The sequence below is a fragment of the Sus scrofa genome, chromosome 11, assembly GCF_054392235.1.
Source record: "Sus scrofa isolate SSC_HxYL_T2T_F1_AM1 chromosome 11, Sscrofa_HxYL_maternal_Yorkshire_Landrace_v2.0, whole genome shotgun sequence".
Classification (NCBI taxonomy): domain Eukaryota; kingdom Metazoa; phylum Chordata; class Mammalia; order Artiodactyla; family Suidae; genus Sus; species Sus scrofa.
Window position 1 is genome coordinate 56,314,590 of NC_139393.1, and position 19,561 is coordinate 56,334,150.

The 19,561-nt window shown below is 35.6% G+C and overlaps 1 protein-coding gene across 38 annotated transcripts in view; it reads right to left on the reverse strand.

Moving 5' to 3' along the window:
- Positions 1 to 19,561, reverse strand: part of MYCBP2 (MYC binding protein 2) — a 268,897-nt gene that overhangs the window by 130,932 nt on the left and 118,404 nt on the right. For all 38 annotated transcript variants that reach the window (XM_084982014.1, XM_021065747.2, XM_084982012.1 and 35 more), the window contains 12 exons: positions 18,986 to 19,069; positions 17,474 to 17,570; positions 14,747 to 14,939; positions 13,839 to 14,113; positions 12,788 to 13,009; positions 10,428 to 10,619; positions 7,554 to 7,760; positions 6,551 to 6,682; positions 4,823 to 5,001; positions 2,422 to 2,564; positions 917 to 1,017; positions 13 to 231 (listed from right to left, as the gene is read on the reverse strand). In XM_084982014.1, coding sequence (XP_084838140.1) covers positions 13 to 231; positions 917 to 1,017; positions 2,422 to 2,564; positions 4,823 to 5,001; positions 6,551 to 6,682; positions 7,554 to 7,760; positions 10,428 to 10,619; positions 12,788 to 13,009; positions 13,839 to 14,113; positions 14,747 to 14,939; positions 17,474 to 17,570; positions 18,986 to 19,069 — 2,044 coding nt within the window. The remainder of the gene's footprint in view (positions 1 to 12; positions 232 to 916; positions 1,018 to 2,421; positions 2,565 to 4,822; positions 5,002 to 6,550; positions 6,683 to 7,553; positions 7,761 to 10,427; positions 10,620 to 12,787; positions 13,010 to 13,838; positions 14,114 to 14,746; positions 14,940 to 17,473; positions 17,571 to 18,985; positions 19,070 to 19,561) is intronic.

The following is a 19,561-nucleotide window of genomic DNA, read 5'->3' on the forward strand; positions in this document are numbered from 1 at the left end:
ATCGGTGCCCACCTTGTAGTGCATCACACATGCAGGTTTATAGGGGTGCTCGCTCTCTATGACAGCATAGTGGTTAGAGGTTGTACAAGCAGAGAGGCCTTGCTCAGGCTGATTTCCTGTGGTGCTATCTGTTGACTGATTAGGATTGAACGCAGGGGGTGCGTACTTCTGATTCAAAATGGCAACTGAAGGAAGCAACTGTTGGACAAGGCCAAAGACTTCTACAGCCACCTATATAAAAAAATGATTAAAGGAGATAATAAATGTGAAAGTTGTTTTAAAATTACTAATTCCTGTAACTGCTGGTTATCCTTATTACCAAGAATTTCCATCTAGCATTTCTCCTAGCCATGTTTTCATTCAAAGATAAATTTGTTTTATAGAAGAGGAGATTTATCTTAGATGTCTTAGGTGTTATACGAAAATAATCTAGTCTATCTTTTTATACAATTCTGCTTTTTTCTGATCTGCAGTAAACTAAGTTTCACTCAAATTTAACTATACCAAAGAATCATTAGTTTATGATTTCTTCCATGTCTTGACTATGTCAATTTTACAACACTACTATTCTTTTACATTGGATTTTTATTCAAAATGGAGATTTTATCAACATCACAAATTTTTACGATCTCAGTGAATTTAAGCTTTCCTTCCATATCATATTCTAAAATATGTTTCCTCTACCCAACTCCTCAAATGTAAAGCTAATAAGTAAGCACAGTAATCCAGTAAACAATATGAAGATCAGAGAGTTATTAGTTAATTAACAAATAACTTCTACCATTTACATGCCTATCTTTTTGTTACCTATAACCCAGGTGGCTCAAAGATTAAAATATTTTTAAAGGAAAGACGCAAATTCTAAAAAAATTATATTTACAAAAGAGATTCCAAGTTAGAGAATGAAATCACACACCTTGGGAACAGCAGCAGCTACTGGTCCTATGTAGGCTATAATAAGGGGAAGCAGCATGGAAAACAGACTGGAAGAGCTAAGCAGTTCTGGAATGTCATCAGCTAAAAAAAGGCATTAAAACTATAGTTAGAAGGTAATTTCATTGAAATGTATATATTATAATAAATCTATATTCTAGTCTCCTGAGCAAAATTATAGTTGACACTGAGTGCTGGTAAAGGACCAACTATTCTAAGGGCATTATTTACATGCATTATCTCAATCTTCACAATAAGGTACTTTTATCATTGCCACTTTTAAGAAGTGGAAACCAAAGCACATGGTGTTTAAGTTCCTTATCCAAAACCATACACTTGTAAAATGACAGAGCCAGAATTAGAGCTCTGGGTAACAGTCATGATGTTAAACCACTATTCTTGGTGCCACACACTTAGTGACACGTGACATCAGGAACTACGCAGTCTGTGTGTGCAGGTTATTTACCTGTAAAAGAGGATAACAATACTTTCCTCATTGGATGTGGTGATGATTAAGTGAGTTAAAGGTAAAATGCTGAGAACAATGCCCGCACATACTAAGTACTCCAAAAACGGTTCCTGTTATTAGCTATACCATACCGCCCTCTACTTTTCCAAGGAAAGCAGTTTGCTGATGGACATTTTAATTATTTATCCTTGAACATGGGGCTAGGAAGATATGCTGAGTCTAGGTTGTGAGGACATTTTAATTCAAGGCCAATTATTTCCAAATACTTATTTCTAAATCTGCTGCTGGATCAGAATAGGCTAGGCATTTGGATGGGCCAAATATTCTTTATTTTCAGTAAGTTTCTCCAGTGATTCTAATGTGCAAATACATTTAAGAATAAATGTTATGGATAACAGTAATGTTTTGTAAATATAACTGCTGCCAGTTGTGGAGGATGACTATATAGCGAGACGGGGAATGGGGGGAAGGTGGCAGGGAGATTATCAGGATGTTATCCTCCCATGAAAAACAGGACATGTGCTTTGTACCTTTGTACCACAGCAGGCTAAACTATGGGAGAACAGATGGAAAGGAGAATACAAACTGGGGAGTTTCCAGTGAAAGAACTCAAAGAACTCAATTCAGAGAAGTGAATTTGGCGGGTTACTATTACTATAGAACACAGAACATATTCCACTAGAAACAGAACATACAGAAAGAAAAACAGGTCTAAAGGAGGACAAAAAATGGTTTCTGACTACTAAAAGAAGCAAAGATTTAGTTTAATCAAGAATTTTTTCCTCTTAATGGGTTAACTAAGAAAATAATATAAAATAATGGCTTTTCATTATTCTAAAAAATTCTGCATTCGAGTACGGAGAGAATGGCCGACCCAAAATGAATGTATGTATACATGTAGATTTATAATGTCTACCACACTCTGAGATTCTGTAGGATGGTTCCTCTTCAGCAACTCTGTGCATAAGTTAGGGAATTAAGAATCTAACATACTACTACTAAGAAAGTAAAAGTCTTACCATCCACAGCAAGAGCTCTGTGCAAGAGGTCTTTTGCAGCTCGAACAACAGTGCTTACCACAGAGAGAGCTCTGCTACAGTTTTTATCTTCTTCATTGGCTTTACTCAGAAGCTGGGACTGTAAATCGCCATCAAATTCACTCCTTTAACACGAATAACACATGAGATTACTTTACATGGCGGGTAAAACACGATCTAACTCTAGGAATCTTATCTATATCACAGCTCATTTAAGTTAAAAAAAAGTACATATGTAACTGCAGAATTTTAAGGAGTAACAGGGCTTCAAAGAAAAAGCCAGATAAGGGTATAAATTAAATACAACCATGAAGAGTCTATCTTAGGAACTGCTATTAGGAACAAGGGCAAAAAGAACAGTACGATAAAGGTTCAGACAGGAACAGGATTGGTGTGTTTGAGGAACAGAATGAAGACAAATGTGACCGCAATGAAAGAAGGGAGAGTGAGGGGCGACAAGTGGGCCACGTTAATAGGAGTCAGACCGTGTGAGGTGTGAACGCCACAGTGAGGACCTTATGTTTCATGCTGGAATGGGAAGGGGAGGACCTTATGTTTCATGCTGGAATGGGAAGGGGAGGCTCTGTGAGCAAGAGCAGAACTGACAGGATTCGCATTTCTCTGAGGTCACTCTGGCTGTGCTGTGGGGGACAGGCTGCAGGAGGGCGGCAGTGAAAGGAAGGAGACCTTTAAGATCTAGTCATCCAGGTGCTTACCTGGGCTGGGGTGGGGATGGTTGGGGCTAGCCTGCCAACTATGGGAGCAGTAGAAAAGGTCAGACTTAGAAAGTACAGCGAGCAGGACTTACTAATGTAAAGCGAGGGAATGAGGGATGTCAAGAGAGACTCCGAGGTGTTTGCTGTACCTGTGGATGGGAGGAGAGCCGTGGACGTGTCCACTAAGATGATGTGTGAGTACGTGGTATAGAGGTTAATGGTAAGTCTCCTGGAGTCCAATTTCCCACCTACAACCTCAGGACCGTCATTACTAGAAGTGTAACTTCAGGCAAGTTGTTCAGCCACTCCTGCCCTCAGTTCCCTCATCTGTGAAGCAGGGATAGGAAAGTGCCCAACTTAAGGAGTCACTGTGAGGGAGGCCTGGCTGAGGTAACACAGGGAAGTGCTCAGAGCACTGTGTGCCACAAAGGAAGTGCTCAGGACGCAGGAACTCTCCTCATCCTCTCCAGTGCTGTCATTCAGATGAAGAGATCAGAGGGGCCTGGATATGCATTTCAGGCCTCAGCCCTAGCTAGAGCTATAAACTTGGGAGCCATCAAAGTAGTATGGTTTTTATAGTTCAGTGATTTTCATCTTCTAAAATTTAATTAATTTAAATTTAAAGCTAAGGCTATTTAAACCTTGGTAGAAAATATCAAAATATTGAAAACATCGTATTTTGTAGAAGACAGACAGTCTGGATACCAGATGGTTTTAAGAGGCCCTCCAGCTTTTCAAAACACATAACTTCTTTTGTGCATGATATGGTTTCTAACTTACAGTTTGAAAAAGAGAACAATGTATTATTTATTGTAGGGCTATGTAACAGAAAAGGTTTTTCATGATTAGGGCAAAAGGACTAGAAAGCTTCTGTATCTCAGCAGCAACACCCCACTGTGCAGGTCTCCGCTGATGACTATTTCCATTCTGTTTTGCTTGGAGAAAGAAAGCAGCTCATCTACATCTACGGAAAACGTTTTGTACGAACTGCCCTAGGAGGTGTCCCCAGATTGTTTAGAGAGGAAGCAGCAAGCCTCACAAAGTGATGGGCAACTTCAGGGATTTGTTGTCAAATCAGGTTGAAGACAAAAGTGGTGAAGAGTACTCACTGCTACCTAGGCTTCCAGCTAAACTGCTAAGAACTCAGTGAGAAATGAAAATGTTTTCTTAACTCAAAATTGTTATCATGCTTTGTTTTCCAACTGTTTACAGAAGGAATGCTTTTTATTAAAAATATTATTAGAAACACATCATTATATATATTCTAAGGCTCCAAGGACTAGATTCACAGACCTTACAATATTCTGCTGACTGGATAACTGGATCAAGGTAACACTAGTATTTCAGTAGAGTTGATCAGACCATTAATTTTTGGTATTTTTACAGAACAAATAAATTTCATTAAAATTTGAAACTACAGACCACAAAACTATAAAAAACAAAGAGCATATACGCCCAGTACAAAAACATAAGAAACAATGACAAAGAACATTTTAAAGTGAACACTGAATTTATGTATTAAAATGAGACCTCTTTGTATGCACGTGCACAGAAGAGACACTGCATAATTTAATTACCACTGCCCAGTTAGCACTTTTTACCTTGGTAACAAGCTGTACACGTTCTCCTACTGTTGAATGTTCTCTGCTCTCTGTGCACACACCTACCTGTAGTAGAGTATCTGTGGAATCTGTCCCCTGGTTTGGTTTGTGCCATTACTGCTCAAGCTGCACGTGCTGAAGGTAAACGTCACGCCATCAGGGCACTGAACTGTGGTCATGCCTCCATCTCCATTGGCTGTGCGGCTTCCGTAGTTCCTCAAGCGCACAGCATATTTAACATTTTCCTTCGCAATAAAGATGTTAAGCATGTTTATAGTGATTCATAATGTGCAGAAGATACATAAAACGAACCCGAGCAGTAAATTGGCCAAATGCAGGTGACTCTTAAACTGGTTAGAACTGCTTGGGGGTTTTCACTAGTAAACACACCATCCGAGGCTGGTTGAATCCACACACACAGAACCAGTGATAGAGAGGAAGCGTGTATAAAAAGAGCTGACTACAAATTACACAGTGGCGAAGAGAGTCAGCACACCTCTAATCCTCATGTTGATCAAGGGTCAACTCTATACTGAATGTGTCATATTCATACAAAATTTGGTTAAGTGAAATTTTAACAAATCGTTTTTAATAAACGCTAGGGTAATAACTAGAATTTATTAATGTTTACTAGTTAACAGAATGTCCTACGTACTTTGTGAGATTTATTTTAATTAAATTAATCCTTAGAATGACCTCGTGAGGTAAGTACCATTATTATCCTTATTTTACAGATGAGGAATCTATGGCACAGAGAAGTTAAATAAGTTGCCCAAAGTCACAATAAGTGACTAATAAGGATTCAAATATAGGCGTGTGACTCTACTTTCTGCTCTAAATCACACTCTAAAGAATATTAGCCATAATAAAAGATTTTAAATACATAAACTAATACGTCCCTTTAATGAGTTTAACTTCTGAAATAGTTTTAAATATGGAAAAAAGCAATGGTCCATAACATTTTTATTTTGAGAGACATTAAGGGACAGAAATAAGATGGGCAGACAGACATGGGAAAAAAGGATCCATAAGAAAAATAAGATTCACTGTATATAGAAAATGTGACACATAAGATACTGGTGCCTAATAACCCATGACATAAACACCATAATGAAGGTTGTTTTTGGTATCACTTATCTTTTTGATGAAGTAACTGATGAGTTTACCTCATCAAAAATTCTGCCATATAATGAAATTACCAGTTTGAGTTAGAATTACGCTATTAATTATGACTTTAACATTAAGTAAAATTTGTTTTGCTAAATAGTTATAACTGCTAGACAATGGTTACACAAAATAATAACTTTAACAGTTAATACTATCTCTTAAGACCATTTATTTTTTAAAAGAGTTTTGGTTCAGTAAGAGAAGGAAAATGGGAAGAGAAGAAAGCACTGAGTTTCTGTACTGTGCTAGATATTGAGGAAAGCACTTTATTCCATCCCTTAGTTTAATCTGAACAACGCTACAAGGAGGTAATATCCTGCCCAATCCACTGATCAGTCTCCAAATGGTTAAATGATGACGTGTTCAATGACTTAGAGCTAACGCTTGCAAGAGGAGGTATCTGAAGCTGGGTTTGTTTGACACCAAAACCTATGGACACTTTCCACTACACCAGACTTTAAGAGATCTTTTGCAAAAATAGAATACAATAAAGTACAATACCAGGAATATAGTTGGTATTTTATAAACATCTAAAGGACCACATTAAGAGATAGTTCACGCTATTTTTTTAAGTATATTACATAATAATATATCCTATTTATGAAAGAAACATACTGTTTAAATTACCTTTAAAGGAACAACTTTGTCAAGTCTGATTTCAGCTATATCACTGGGTGAATCATCTGTTGTATAAGTTCCTTTGACTAATTCTAGAGATGTCCATCTGTGAGAATGAGTTGAATCCCCTGCGTGCTCACTCTAATTAAAACAAAACAAAATTCGCCATGATTTTAACTTAATTAAATGAACAATTTTGACTTATAATCAGTTATTGTCTTTAACCAGTTTGTATCCTTGCACACAAAATTATCCATTGGCATTTCCCCATACATAATAAAGAAAATATCTGTGGTCCTCTCAACTATGCATTTTTACCTTATTACCTGGAGGACTCCACAAATTAAATCATACAAATAGGCTTTTTTCATTTGTGTTAAAATGATGCCCCCTTATGAGAATGAGATATCTAATCATAGAGCCTAGAAAGGAGGGAAGTAACTTATGCTAATTGCTTAAAAGACGCAAAATACAGATGGACTGCTATTAGCAAATGATTTGTATGCTATCATTTTGTCTCATTTTAATAAAATGCTGTGAAACTAAGGCACTTTATAAAATGTACAGAGAACATAGTAAGGTGCAACTAATTCATTCAACAATACTGTCTTCACTAAGATCCATCCATTAGCACTCTGATAAAATTGCTTAATCACTGATACAGGTAATAATATCAGTCTGATTAGTTTCTGAAATATTACAATATCAAAAAAATTACTCAAGATTTATAATCAGAAGCTTAGCTATATAATTTCTAGTTTTTTGTTGTTGTTGTTGTTTGTTTGTTTTTTTCATTTAAAATCTTCCCTGGAACTGCAAAAAATGTAAGACAGGAGCCATCCAAAATGGCACATAGGCAATCATGTAGAATAGCTTCCTTCTAATTTCTCTAATGCTGTCCATCTATGACTAACCTGCTAAACCCTCAAAGATTTGGACCACCGTGTTATTATAATGGTATGTCCTGACACAACCCACACAGCAAGATGAACACTGCAAGAGTGGTACTTACATCATCAACCAACACCTCTAATTCATATTCATGAATTCCTCCTCCTCCATAGACAGAAAAGCCAACCACAACTATTCCAGGTTTGTCTACTGAAAAACAGATTGCGTCTGGGGACCCATTCCCTGTGTTCCAACTTCTCCCCTGACTTGTTTTTGTGAATCGGTTAGCACTGGCTTTAACGGAATGGAGAGAATTAAGGCCATCCACCTGTGAACGATAAAAGCGACGACATCAGAAGTCTGTACCTGAGCATTACTCATATACCTTTGACAAAACTATCCAAAGGTTTCTAATAACCTACTTTTAACAAGTGAGTTAAACTTTCCTATAGGTACATTCCATTAAGAGATGAACTAAATAATGGCAGATTTTATCAGTCTAAATTCACAAATCAATATCATATGACAGTATTATCCAGTCACATTAAACTATACACATCACTTAATAGAAAGAATAAACATTAAGAAGTATAAACAGAGGTATAGACATAAGTTATCACAATCATATGAATGACGTATCACTCACTTTGTAATGAGTTACCAGAAATTTCATCAATATATAGACTAATAGCTTTCAGACCATGTTGCAGAGAAGTCTAGGAATTTTGGACAGAGAAATTCAAAAAAGAGGTTGACTCAAAGTTCCTGTCCTCATTCAGACCATCCCTCCTGTTATCTGTGAGTTTGGGAATTGAGAATTCATTGCAAAAAATGTTCTGTGCCTTAAGTTTGAATACCACTAATGTATAACTTGGCAGTCAATATTTGAAAGTACACACATATGCACATGTGTGTACAACCTCATTAATTACAGACTCTGACTAGAGAGGATCAGAGTACTTATTTTGGTTTGAAACCTCTCTTTTTAATTATAGAGCCTGCTTCTGATCTAAGTTGGCTCCAGATGTTTGGAAGACCTACAAGAGGAAAAAATTAAAGTTAATGACTCTAGCAAGAATTATAAACTTCTCTGAGGAAGAGAGATATATGGATATCTAAATAAGGACCTTTAGAAACTCCCAAGGTTATACATTAGGCATATGTAATTTGGGGCATCCCTTTTCATTAGAAAAGTTAAGTTCACAGGGAATAACTAGATAGTCAATTTCTGACGGGAACTTTTGCAGGACAGATCTTTTCCTCTGGGATCTAGTACAGAAGGGAAACATCTTATAGACTGAATGAATAAGTGACAAAAAAATTTAAATGTTCTGACAAGGGTTTCACCTCCTAGGCCAGAGCTTAAGACACTACAAGCTGCTCAGCTTCGTGTAATCATTTAGAAATACTATAGGCTAAACTTTCACTACAAATCGGTAATGAGTGTAGACTGAACAGATTAAGAATAGATTCTGAAATAAATCAATAAGGAAGAAAAAGCAAAGAACAGGAATTATAAAAGTAAACAGAGAAAAGACATTCGTTGACAAACAAGAGACCTGAGAGGCCAATGAGTACAAGCTAGTTACTGAGCATTCACTTGAATGATATATTTCACATTATAACATGATTTTCCTTCTTCTTCTTCTTCTTTTTTTTTGGTCTTTTTGCCATTTCTTGGGCCGCCCCCGTGGCATATGGAGGTTCCCAGGCTAGGGGTCTAATTGGAACTGTAGCCGCCGGCCTACACCACCAGCCACAGCAGCTCGGAATCCGAGCCGCGTCTGCAACCTACACCACAGCTCACGGCAACGCTGGATCCTTACGCCACTGAGCAAGGCCAGGGATCGAACCCGCAACCTCATGGTTCCTAGTCGGATTCATTAACCACTGAGCCACAACGGGAACTCCAATATAACATGATTTTCAAAACCAATCTACTGTCTACTTTTCCAGGAGAAAAAACATTAGAAACATTAGAAAATATTAGAAACATTCATCAAATTCAGTCAAGACATTTAGATAAATTATAAAACTGAATGAGCAGGGCGGTGAAATGGTGAAAAATAGTTACAAAAATGTAAAGGCATTTTAAAATGCTTCAAAGTAGTTTTATCAAACATATTTGTTTTTGTTTTGTTAGATACATTTATTTTTTAGATTTCACAGATAAGTGTTAACATAGAGTACGTGTCTTTTTCTTTTTTATTAATGATTATTTTTTCCATTATAGTTGGTTTACACTGTTCTGTAATTTGTACTCTACAGCAAAGTGACCCAGCCACACATACATATACACATTCTTTTTCTCACATTATCCTCCATCATGTTCCATCACAAGTGACTAGATATTGTTCCCAGTGCTATACAGCAGGATCCCATTTTATCCTTGTCAAACATATTAATATTTGATCCTTTAAAAACTTTCTGAGAATGGCTGCATAACAATGTGGACGTACTTAATGCCACTGAACTGTACACATAAACATGATTATGATATTTTGTTACCTAATTTACTATAATTTAAAAAAACTCTGTGATATAGATCAGATAAAAATTATTATTCCCATTTTACATGTGTGTTTCCCTAGGGTTGATTAAGTGGACAGAGCTCAGGTTTGAACCTCTTTGCCTCTTCCATACCACATATTCATTATTAGTCGTCCTACTTCTACCACTCATTACCCAGCAATGAGAACTCTCTTTGCTTCTATTGGGACATGGTGATGGGTTGTGCAATGGGGCAGTGAAGGGGAAAATGTGTATTTTACATTACTGCAATATTTTGTATTACTGCAACATCCTGGGAAGAACTGGTAAGAGAGAAGAAACAAGAGCAGAGGAGAGGTGTAAGGAAGGGGAGAAAAACCCCATCTAGCTTGAAGGTATTTTCTTAATGAAAATTAGTTTCTATAAAACCAAAATACATGAAAAAAGAAAGAATGCAGAGAGTTTAAACATGTGCTCATTATCCAATATCAAAATATACCATTACCTCAGATCCCAGGGCTGATGCTGTCAGCTCACTGACAATACTGGCCAGTAACCCACAGGTGTTGGAGACCAGGTGGGAGGAGAAGAGCTCGTTCTCTCTCCTCAGGCTGTTCCGGACCGGGAGCACCACAATAACCAGCATTTTCTCGAGAACTTCACGGAAGCTTGTCATCCCTGAGATGTTCTCTTCATTCTACGACACAGGAAAAGAAGAGGCTCTAAGATATTGCTTCATTTTCCTTCACATAAGACTCAACTGCAAGATCCTGTCTTTCGAGACGACACTTAAAATTCAGACTTGAGCCTCTGTCTACATATATATCCAGCTGTATGTGGAGTCATCCTATCTACTTTTCACTTACAAGTCCTTTTTAAAATTATTAGTCACTGGGTATCGTATAAAAGTACCACATATTTATTTACAAGGTTTTTTTTTTATTAACCCTGAGTCATTTTCATTTATCCTTTAATTTACTTTTTCAATAACAGTCATGTATGCCAGAAAAAAAACCTCTTCCTGTTTTAAAAGCTTTTTCTACAAGACCAGATTCCAAACTGAGATAATTATTATTTCTGGTATGTTTAAAGGCAAAACAACTGAGAAAGAGTCTACACAAATCTATTTCTACTAAAATTCTTTCTGTACATCCAACATGGAATTCTACACCAAATATTCCTGTGCAGTTTTACAATTTCTATAGTACTTGATTTCAGAAGTGAAGACAAGAAATTCCAAACACTATTAATAAAGAACTTTCAAAATAAGAAATTACAGATTTCTTTGAAAGACTAATGGGAAAATATTTTCTTCCAGAAAAAAAGGGGGAAAGATGAATAATTTAATCAGATATCTCACATGAACATTATTTATCTCTTTTACCATCCTCATATCTTTCAGCCCACGGTCCACAGAGAGCAAGATGCACTCAATCTCATCAGAGGGCCGGTCGTGACCAATGACCCTCTTGGCTATCCTGGCAACTAGGAAATCAAACAATTTGGGATCTAGTTCCAGTTTTTTCATAGTGTTTCAAGCTCATCTGTAAAATCAGGAAATCGTTTGCTATGATTACGTTATCAAAAACAACTTGTTACTCTCTGAGCGTGAAATCTGCATTCTACACTGCATTACAGAAACATTACAGATTTAACTGATTTCATAAAGTCATAAAATCTCAGGGTGGAAAGGGGTCTTAAATCACTCTTTCCAAGATAAATCAAGTATGTCATAGAGTGTACTTTCAATCCATTAGAAAAAAATAAGTATCTTTTCGGTTAAAATCAACATGAAATTATTGTAAATCACACTCAACAATGTGATAGTCTTTCTCTCCTACTTTCTTAACATCCAATCTAAGACTAAAAATAAAATCACTTAGAGATAATCTTTTGTTGGCCACATCTACGGCACGTGGAAGTTCCTAGGCAAGGGATGGATCTGTGCCACAGCAGCAACACGAGCTGCTGCAGTGACAATGCCAGATCCTTAACCTGCTGCACCATAGGAGAACTCTTAAAATAATCAATTATTCATTTTGTTAAAAGTATAATTCTTTTTTTTTTTTGCTTTTTAGGGCCACACCCACAGCATATGGAAGTTCCGAGGCTAGGGGTCCAAATCAAAGCTACAGCTGCTGACCTACACCACAGCCACAGAAACGCCAGATCCAAGCTGCTTCTGCAACTTACACCACAGCTCATGGCAATGCCAGGTCCTTAACCCCACTGAGCGAGGCCAGGGACAGAACCCACAACCTCATGGTTCCTAGTCGATTCATTTCCACTGCACCACAATGGGAACTCCTCTACTCCTTTTTATTTTGCTTTAATTTTAAAGATAACTTCTCATCAACTTGGTAGTAATTACATATGGTTTTCATACGTATTTAAGTTTTCACCATAGTGCTTTCTAATAAGCCAGAAGCAGTTACTAAAGAGTGTTTCCTTATGACTACTGTTTCATAATGCTTATTTTAACATACCAAAATGTTACAGAAGAAATGATTTAAAAATTATTTCCTTAAAATTCTATTTTGGTAATCTAAAATACTGTATTGGAATACAAAAGTTTGCTTACAGTATCTGCACTTTTAAAATGGTTCAGGAAAATACAAATAGGAATTTATCACACATCTCTAACAAGTTTTTTACAGGTTAGAGATCATTTAAAATAAAAAAATCAGAGAAAAAAGATCACTCATTTATAGGTAAACATGAGAACATTTTTTTCCTTAATGTTAACTCCTCCCCTTGTAAAAATCATAATTATTTGGTAAATATAGCTACTGCTACAGAGGAATAAGCGCCAAGCTAAATATGTCACCATTTACAGTTTTATTGCTTCAATATAAAAAGACCTACCTGGCTGAGTTTTTCCATATGTGCTACCAGAAGGGGGAAACGGTGAACCAGCGTGGAGTCATTCTCCGTGCTAACTTGTTTAACAATTGACCGCAGCAGTACTTCCCCATCATATGCAATAGGGAAGATGGAGGTCAGCTTGACAGAAGTGTGACACAGAGCTGACATCACAGCTGCAAGGAGTCGGCTACTTGATGTCTTGAAGTTTGCCTCCTGGATATCCTTTTAAAAACAAAAATAGGCAGCCCACCAAAGGGAAATACTGCATCAATATAATCCAAGTTTCTGGATATATCAAAGGTAAACTTTTTTTTTTCTTTTTTTTCTTTTTAGGGCTGCACTTGCGGCATATGGAAGTTCCCAAGCTAGGGGTCAAATTGGAGGTCTAGCTGCCAGCTTTCACCACAGCCACAGCCATAGCAACTTGGGATCTGAGTCGTGTCTGAGACATAGATCAGAGTTCATGACAACGCCAGATCCTTAACCCACTGAGCGAGGCGAGGCAAGGGCTGGAAACTGCATCCTCACGGACACTAGCTGGATTCTTTTCCACTGTGCCACAACAGAAATTCCAGTAAACAATCTTTTAAATCATACCAAAATTTTTAGAACTCTGGCACTGTAATTATTATGTTATAGGATAATATTATATCAACACTTTAAAACACAACTGTTTAGGTTACTACCCAATGAAGCTGGAAAATTATTAAACATGGTAAAAAAAAAAAATCGGCCTCCTGTACTCTTTACGTATTCATGTAACTTTAGAATCACTGTCCTCTGTAGCACTATTCTCTAAGAAAGACATCAAAAAGGCCCTAATTAGTAAAAAGAGCAACCCAGAACCTATACAACATGCCTGCCAATTTAAAACTATCGAATGATAAAGCAAACAAAAAAAAAATGGTTTTACTTAAGTCACATACAACAAACAAGTTTCTTAATTTATCTTTCATAAACAAGTTAGAAAGACTGAGGCAACTGCAAAATATGTTCTTGAAGAATATTAATAAATCATATTTTCCACTAATATTTTACAAACTTAAATTACCTGGTCCAAACAATTCAGGAGATCACAAAGGCAAGCCCACTGTAAGGCAGGAGTTGGGTAGAAAGAATGAAAACAGGCAGTGAAGGTATTATGACATTCCTGAAGGACAGCTTCTAGGAGACTCAAGGGTTGACTGAGGTATCCTTGGGGATCATTATCCAACTTCACCATGCAGTGATCAACTCCTTCTGACAAAATTTTTCTTAGCAAAGTTCTGGTTTTTCCAATGCATTCTGCTAATTTGCTGGTTTCTTCTACAACTGCTTTTCCTGTGGCTTTAAGAGAACAAAGCAGGTTGCTAATTAAACAGAACAATAAATACATATAAAAACATTTGATTTAATTCAAATAATTTCCTATATGGCTAAAAATCACAAGTACTCATAACCTAGAAATGAAATAGTACAGAGATTATGTGTGGTCCAAAATTATTTCTTTCAAAAATCTAAACAGAAAAAAACTCCAACTTGCTAGTTTCAGCATTTAAGTCCAAATCAGTTGTTCAAAATATTTCTATTTGACAGACTCTGTTTAAAATAATACTTTATAGATCTGGTGTTGCCAAAGCTGCAGTGTAGGTCAGAGCTGTGGTTCATATTCAATCCCTGCCCCGGGAACTTCCATATATGCAGGTGTGGCCATAAAAAATTAAAAAATAAAATAAGAAATAAAGTAATATTTTATTAGAGTATTGAATTTTAATTTAGCATGACTTTTTGCTATCAAAATAACAAGCAATCTATTATATTCTTTAAAAGTAAATGTACAAGTATCACAGCAAGACAACTTCTCCTCTCAATTCAGGAGCAGGTTAAATAAAAGGTAACAAACTCTTGGTAATCCCTAAGTAAACCTTCTCAATGTCTCAAATATTTTCTCCCTGAGGGCATTTAAGAAATGAATCGTACCTGACACGGGATAAATTTCACAGGTATAGACACGCAATAACCTTAGACAACAGGTACCCACAAAGCGCAGTCTCTCTAAATCTAGAAGTGTAGCTGTAAATTGGAATCCTTTCAATCCTCTGAGTTCTTCAACTCCTAAGACTAAGGTGGTCCAGCTCCAGTGAAGAATACTCAACAATGACTCAAAACATTCCTAATCCAGAATATGAAAAAATAGATAACAATTAGTTCAAATGATATCATAGGCTGAATCAAATGGAAAAATGACATTCAACTTCAAAGGTTTATCTTGAAGTTTTTACTGAGTTTTCATAGCTCAAAAAATAGACATTCTATTAGTTCATTCATTAAATTACCATTAGGAGTATCTCTGACAAAAAAGGTAAAGTAGTTAGGCATCTATAAAAGTAGCATTATAAAATAAAAAATAAAAATAAAAGTAGCATTCTTCGATATTTATCTATTTAAAAATACATTTTTAACTTTCCCTACTACCAACCTATCTAGTTTATCATATAAATAAAGAAAAAATGAAAAACACTTATAAACATGTTTACTTAAAAGTTAAACTCTATAATGTCAATTAGTATTGTGTATATAAATCAAAAATATTTTAAACACTTTAATAAAATATTTTAGTATTAGATATCAGTAACAACATATTTTATGTCTATGTACTAAATTTTACAACACAAACTATAGCCAAATCTTGATAAACAAGTTAAGAGAATATTAAAATTGACTAAGAAAGTAACGAAACACACTTATTTGGATTTTTAAAAATTTTAACACATGGCTTTAGGGAGGTGAGCAGCCCTCGAAGATTTAATCAGGCACATGATGACAGATACTAGATGAATATCAAAGCAAAGCACTTATTCCCTCATCTCCACCAAATTCCAGTCCTCTGGTATAGCAATATCAAGAATAAAGGTTTATAGTTTACTTCTTAAAGAAATGAATGAATAAGTTTCTTACACAAAGATTATAAATACCTAACGGTCACAAAACTACGCAGACATAAATATAAAAGAATTACTATGCACGGAGGAAAGAGATCACTGAAAAAGACAGAACAGAGGGAAAGACACGTATTTGGCTCAAAAGATACCAAACTGAGCTTAATGATATAAGGATGCCAAGGTACCAAGGAGCCAAAGCTCTTAGGGTCTCTTATTCAACAAAGCACATTCTGTTGGAAGATGAATTTGACATGATATACCAAAATTTAAATGAGTCTACTTTCAGTAGAGATATTCACAAAAGTACATAAATAGCAAAGACACATATGGATGGCTATACAGTCAATCCATGCCTCATCTGTGGATTCAACCAACAAGGAGACTGAAAATACTCGGAAAAGAAAAAAATTCCAGAAACTTCCAAAAAGCAAAAAGTGGATGTGTGGTACGCTAGCAACTATTTACACAGCAGCACTTACATTGTATTAGGTATTAACAGGCAAGCTAGAGATGATTTAAAGTGCACAGGAGGATGTGTGGAGGTTATACGCAAACACTACATAATTTTATATAAAGGAGTTGAGTATCTAGGAATCTTGGTATCTGTGAGGGGTCCTACAACCAGTCCCCCCTCAGGTATCAAGGGACAACTGTAATAATAAAAAATGAGAAATAAACTGTCCTTTGATGGGAACAGTGTCAGATAAATTAGAGTACAGCCACTCTATGGGATACTAAGCAAACATTAAAAAAATTGAGATAGAGCCAAATGTACTTACATGAAATAAATATCCAAAGTGTATTCGATGAAATTTTTAAAAAGTAAGATGCAGAACTTTAAGTATGATCAAAATTAAATAAGATGGTTGTATATAGTATATTGTAAATAGAGACTAATAAATGCATTTATGCATAAAAAATAGTCTGAAAGACTATACACCAAAATGTAAATAGTAGTTATATATGGTAAAAACAAGGTTATGGGAATAAAATTTTAAATTAGTTTTACTATAGTTTTAAACCTACTGTACCCTATTTTCACCAGGGGCATGTGTTAATTTTATGGTTTAAAAAAAAAACAACCTAATAAAAATGAAGTAAAAAGCATCCTACCTATGCATTTTACTAATATGATAAGACTACCAGCTACATTAATAAATCACATTCATATGGTCCCTTACAAATTAAAAAAAAAATACCTTAACTCATTAAAATTCATAATGACACTACGATGTAGTTTACTTAAATACTTGCGTAAGAATCCTTGAATAACAAATGAAAGAACAAAAACTTAACCCAGACTTCCCGAACTGAAACACCACAATGTTTCAACTATACCTTGCCGGTAAACCCAGTAGCATCATGTACCTAACATAGAATGTGCATGGTCAACAAAATCTCCAGTTAGATATGCAACCTTTCTACTTAATTCATTAGCATGAAAGTAATACTTCATGGCTAACACCACCCTTCAACTTTTCCTTCTCTTTCTAACTCATTCAGCATACGCATTCACATGTGATTTACAGGAAAATCTACCATTTACTTCAGAAATAGAAAAGCATGTTAAAATCAGTCAACAGCTCTATTTTCTCATTATTTGAAGCACATACTCTTTGGCAGGGGATGTCCAAGCTAACATAAACATATCTGAGTTCATAAAGCTACACTGAGATAAACTCTTAGAAAAGTGGCTAAATGTTAAACACCAAAATGAAACTGAACACAGGAAAGAAAAGCTGAAATTCTAAAGAAAATGGCTTACCACTGAGACAGTTCGTGCAAAAGATCTCTTTAAAATGTGTACAGGTTCACTGGTTTGCTGTTTGCCTTTTGAAGCACTGCCATCACTGGTTGGAAGTCTGAAGGCAGAAGAAACACATAAAATTTATGCTGGAAAGAGCAAAGAAATTTTTATTTCCAAATATACATTTTTGCAATGGCAAAATAAACATTTAAGTATCTTTGTTAGGTAAAAATCCCAGTTTGGAGCTTTCATAAACATTTTCCAATTTAAACAAAATTTTTAGCACGTGAACACTTTGGCTTTTCAATCCCACCTTGATAAGACTAGGTGTTAGAGAACGTTAAGAATACAGCAATGTTACTGTTAAACGCTACCATTAAAAATCACTCAACCACTGTACCCGAAAGTAGTAACTTGCTATGTTTATAACGCCACACATTACATACTGCCAATAACAGACTGCATAAAAAGAAACAAAAATCTCCTCTTGGAAAAAGTAAGGTTTATAACATCTAGATTCTTAAAGTGATTACTAGAAAATACATATAAGACAGAGAATCACTGTTTTAAGGGTATTTCCTGTGATTTTTACTACTTAGAGTAAGAATGCCATTTTTTTTTTTAATTTTTTTTGGTGAGAAGTTACATCCATTTGAATTCCCCCCCCCCTTTTTTTTCTTTTTAAGGCTGAACCTGTATCATATGGAAGTTCCCAGGCTAGGAGTCGAATTGGAGCTGCAGCTGCTGGCCTATGCCAAAGCCACAGCCACAGCAATGCAATCCAAGCCGTATCTGTGACCTATCCCTTAGCTTGCAGCAACGCCAGATCCTTAACCCACTGAGCGAGTCCAGGAAAGGAACCTGATGGACACAATGTCAAGTTCTTCACCCGCTGGGCCACTACAGGAACTCCTCTATTTGTATTCTTTAGCTTAAAAATTATTGCAGTAATCTCGCAGAAGTAGATGGACACACAGAGGCAGAGTTCCCATATATGTCTCGATTACCATGAAGGAATTAAAATTATTAAATAAAGCTAAAGTATAATAGCATTATATGAGAAGTTACTGTTTGATATTTTAACTAAAGGAGAACATTTTTCAGCAGTAAAGGATCTTCCAATTCATTTCATCACAAAATGAACAAAAAACAAGACTGCAGAACAAATCAACCAGGCCTAAATCTAAGGTCCCTAACAGATTTCATTTTTATAAGACAAATTTTATTAGTTTAAAACATTCTGAAATTGGTAAGAAAATCAATATATTTTAAAAATAAGTTATTAAAATATTGTTATGGGCATAATACAGATAATCTGAGCAATATTTTATTAAAATTAACCTTGAGGTAAAAAATGTTTAAAAATATTCAAAACACAAATTAAATGTAGCTCTATTTCTAAAGATATACTACAACTTGCTGAATGCTTCAAATAATTCCTCCCTTATTATGTTGTATATTTTAAAGTGATCCCAGTTCACTATGTTAAAAGAATAAACCATGTTAATTATCTATAAATATGCTACGTACCTGTATAATAACTGAGGTATCTGACCAGCGTTAACATCTGTACCATTATTTGACTTCTTTGAACTCTTAAACTGGAAAACAACCCTAAGAGAAAAAATAACGTAACCAAAACAACATGACTCAAGATTCATAAGAGAAAACGAAAAATTTAACAACCATGTTTTCAAATGTTATGCTACTGAACAGAGATTCATGCTTTAAGGAAAAAAAATACAAGTAGAAGAGACAGTGTGTTGACTTCAGTTCTAGCTCTGAATGGCTTAATGGGTAAATGAAAGAACTGATTCTGACTGGGAGCTTCTAGGTTGCCCCTTAGCTTAACCTTAACCAGAACAGTAAGATGTTCACAAATATTTCAATTTACAATTTACAACCTGCTTAAATAGATACAGTATAAACTTTAGCTTCAAAACACTATGAATGAACTGTTTATGGGACTCATACAGTCCAGGATCAATGTAGTCCCCATTCAAGTATAAACCTTATAGCAAGCTGAAAAGGATACACTACAACAACACACTTAACTCCTCTACAGCATTCCACTTGAATATTCAACAACACAGACTTCACCTCCTA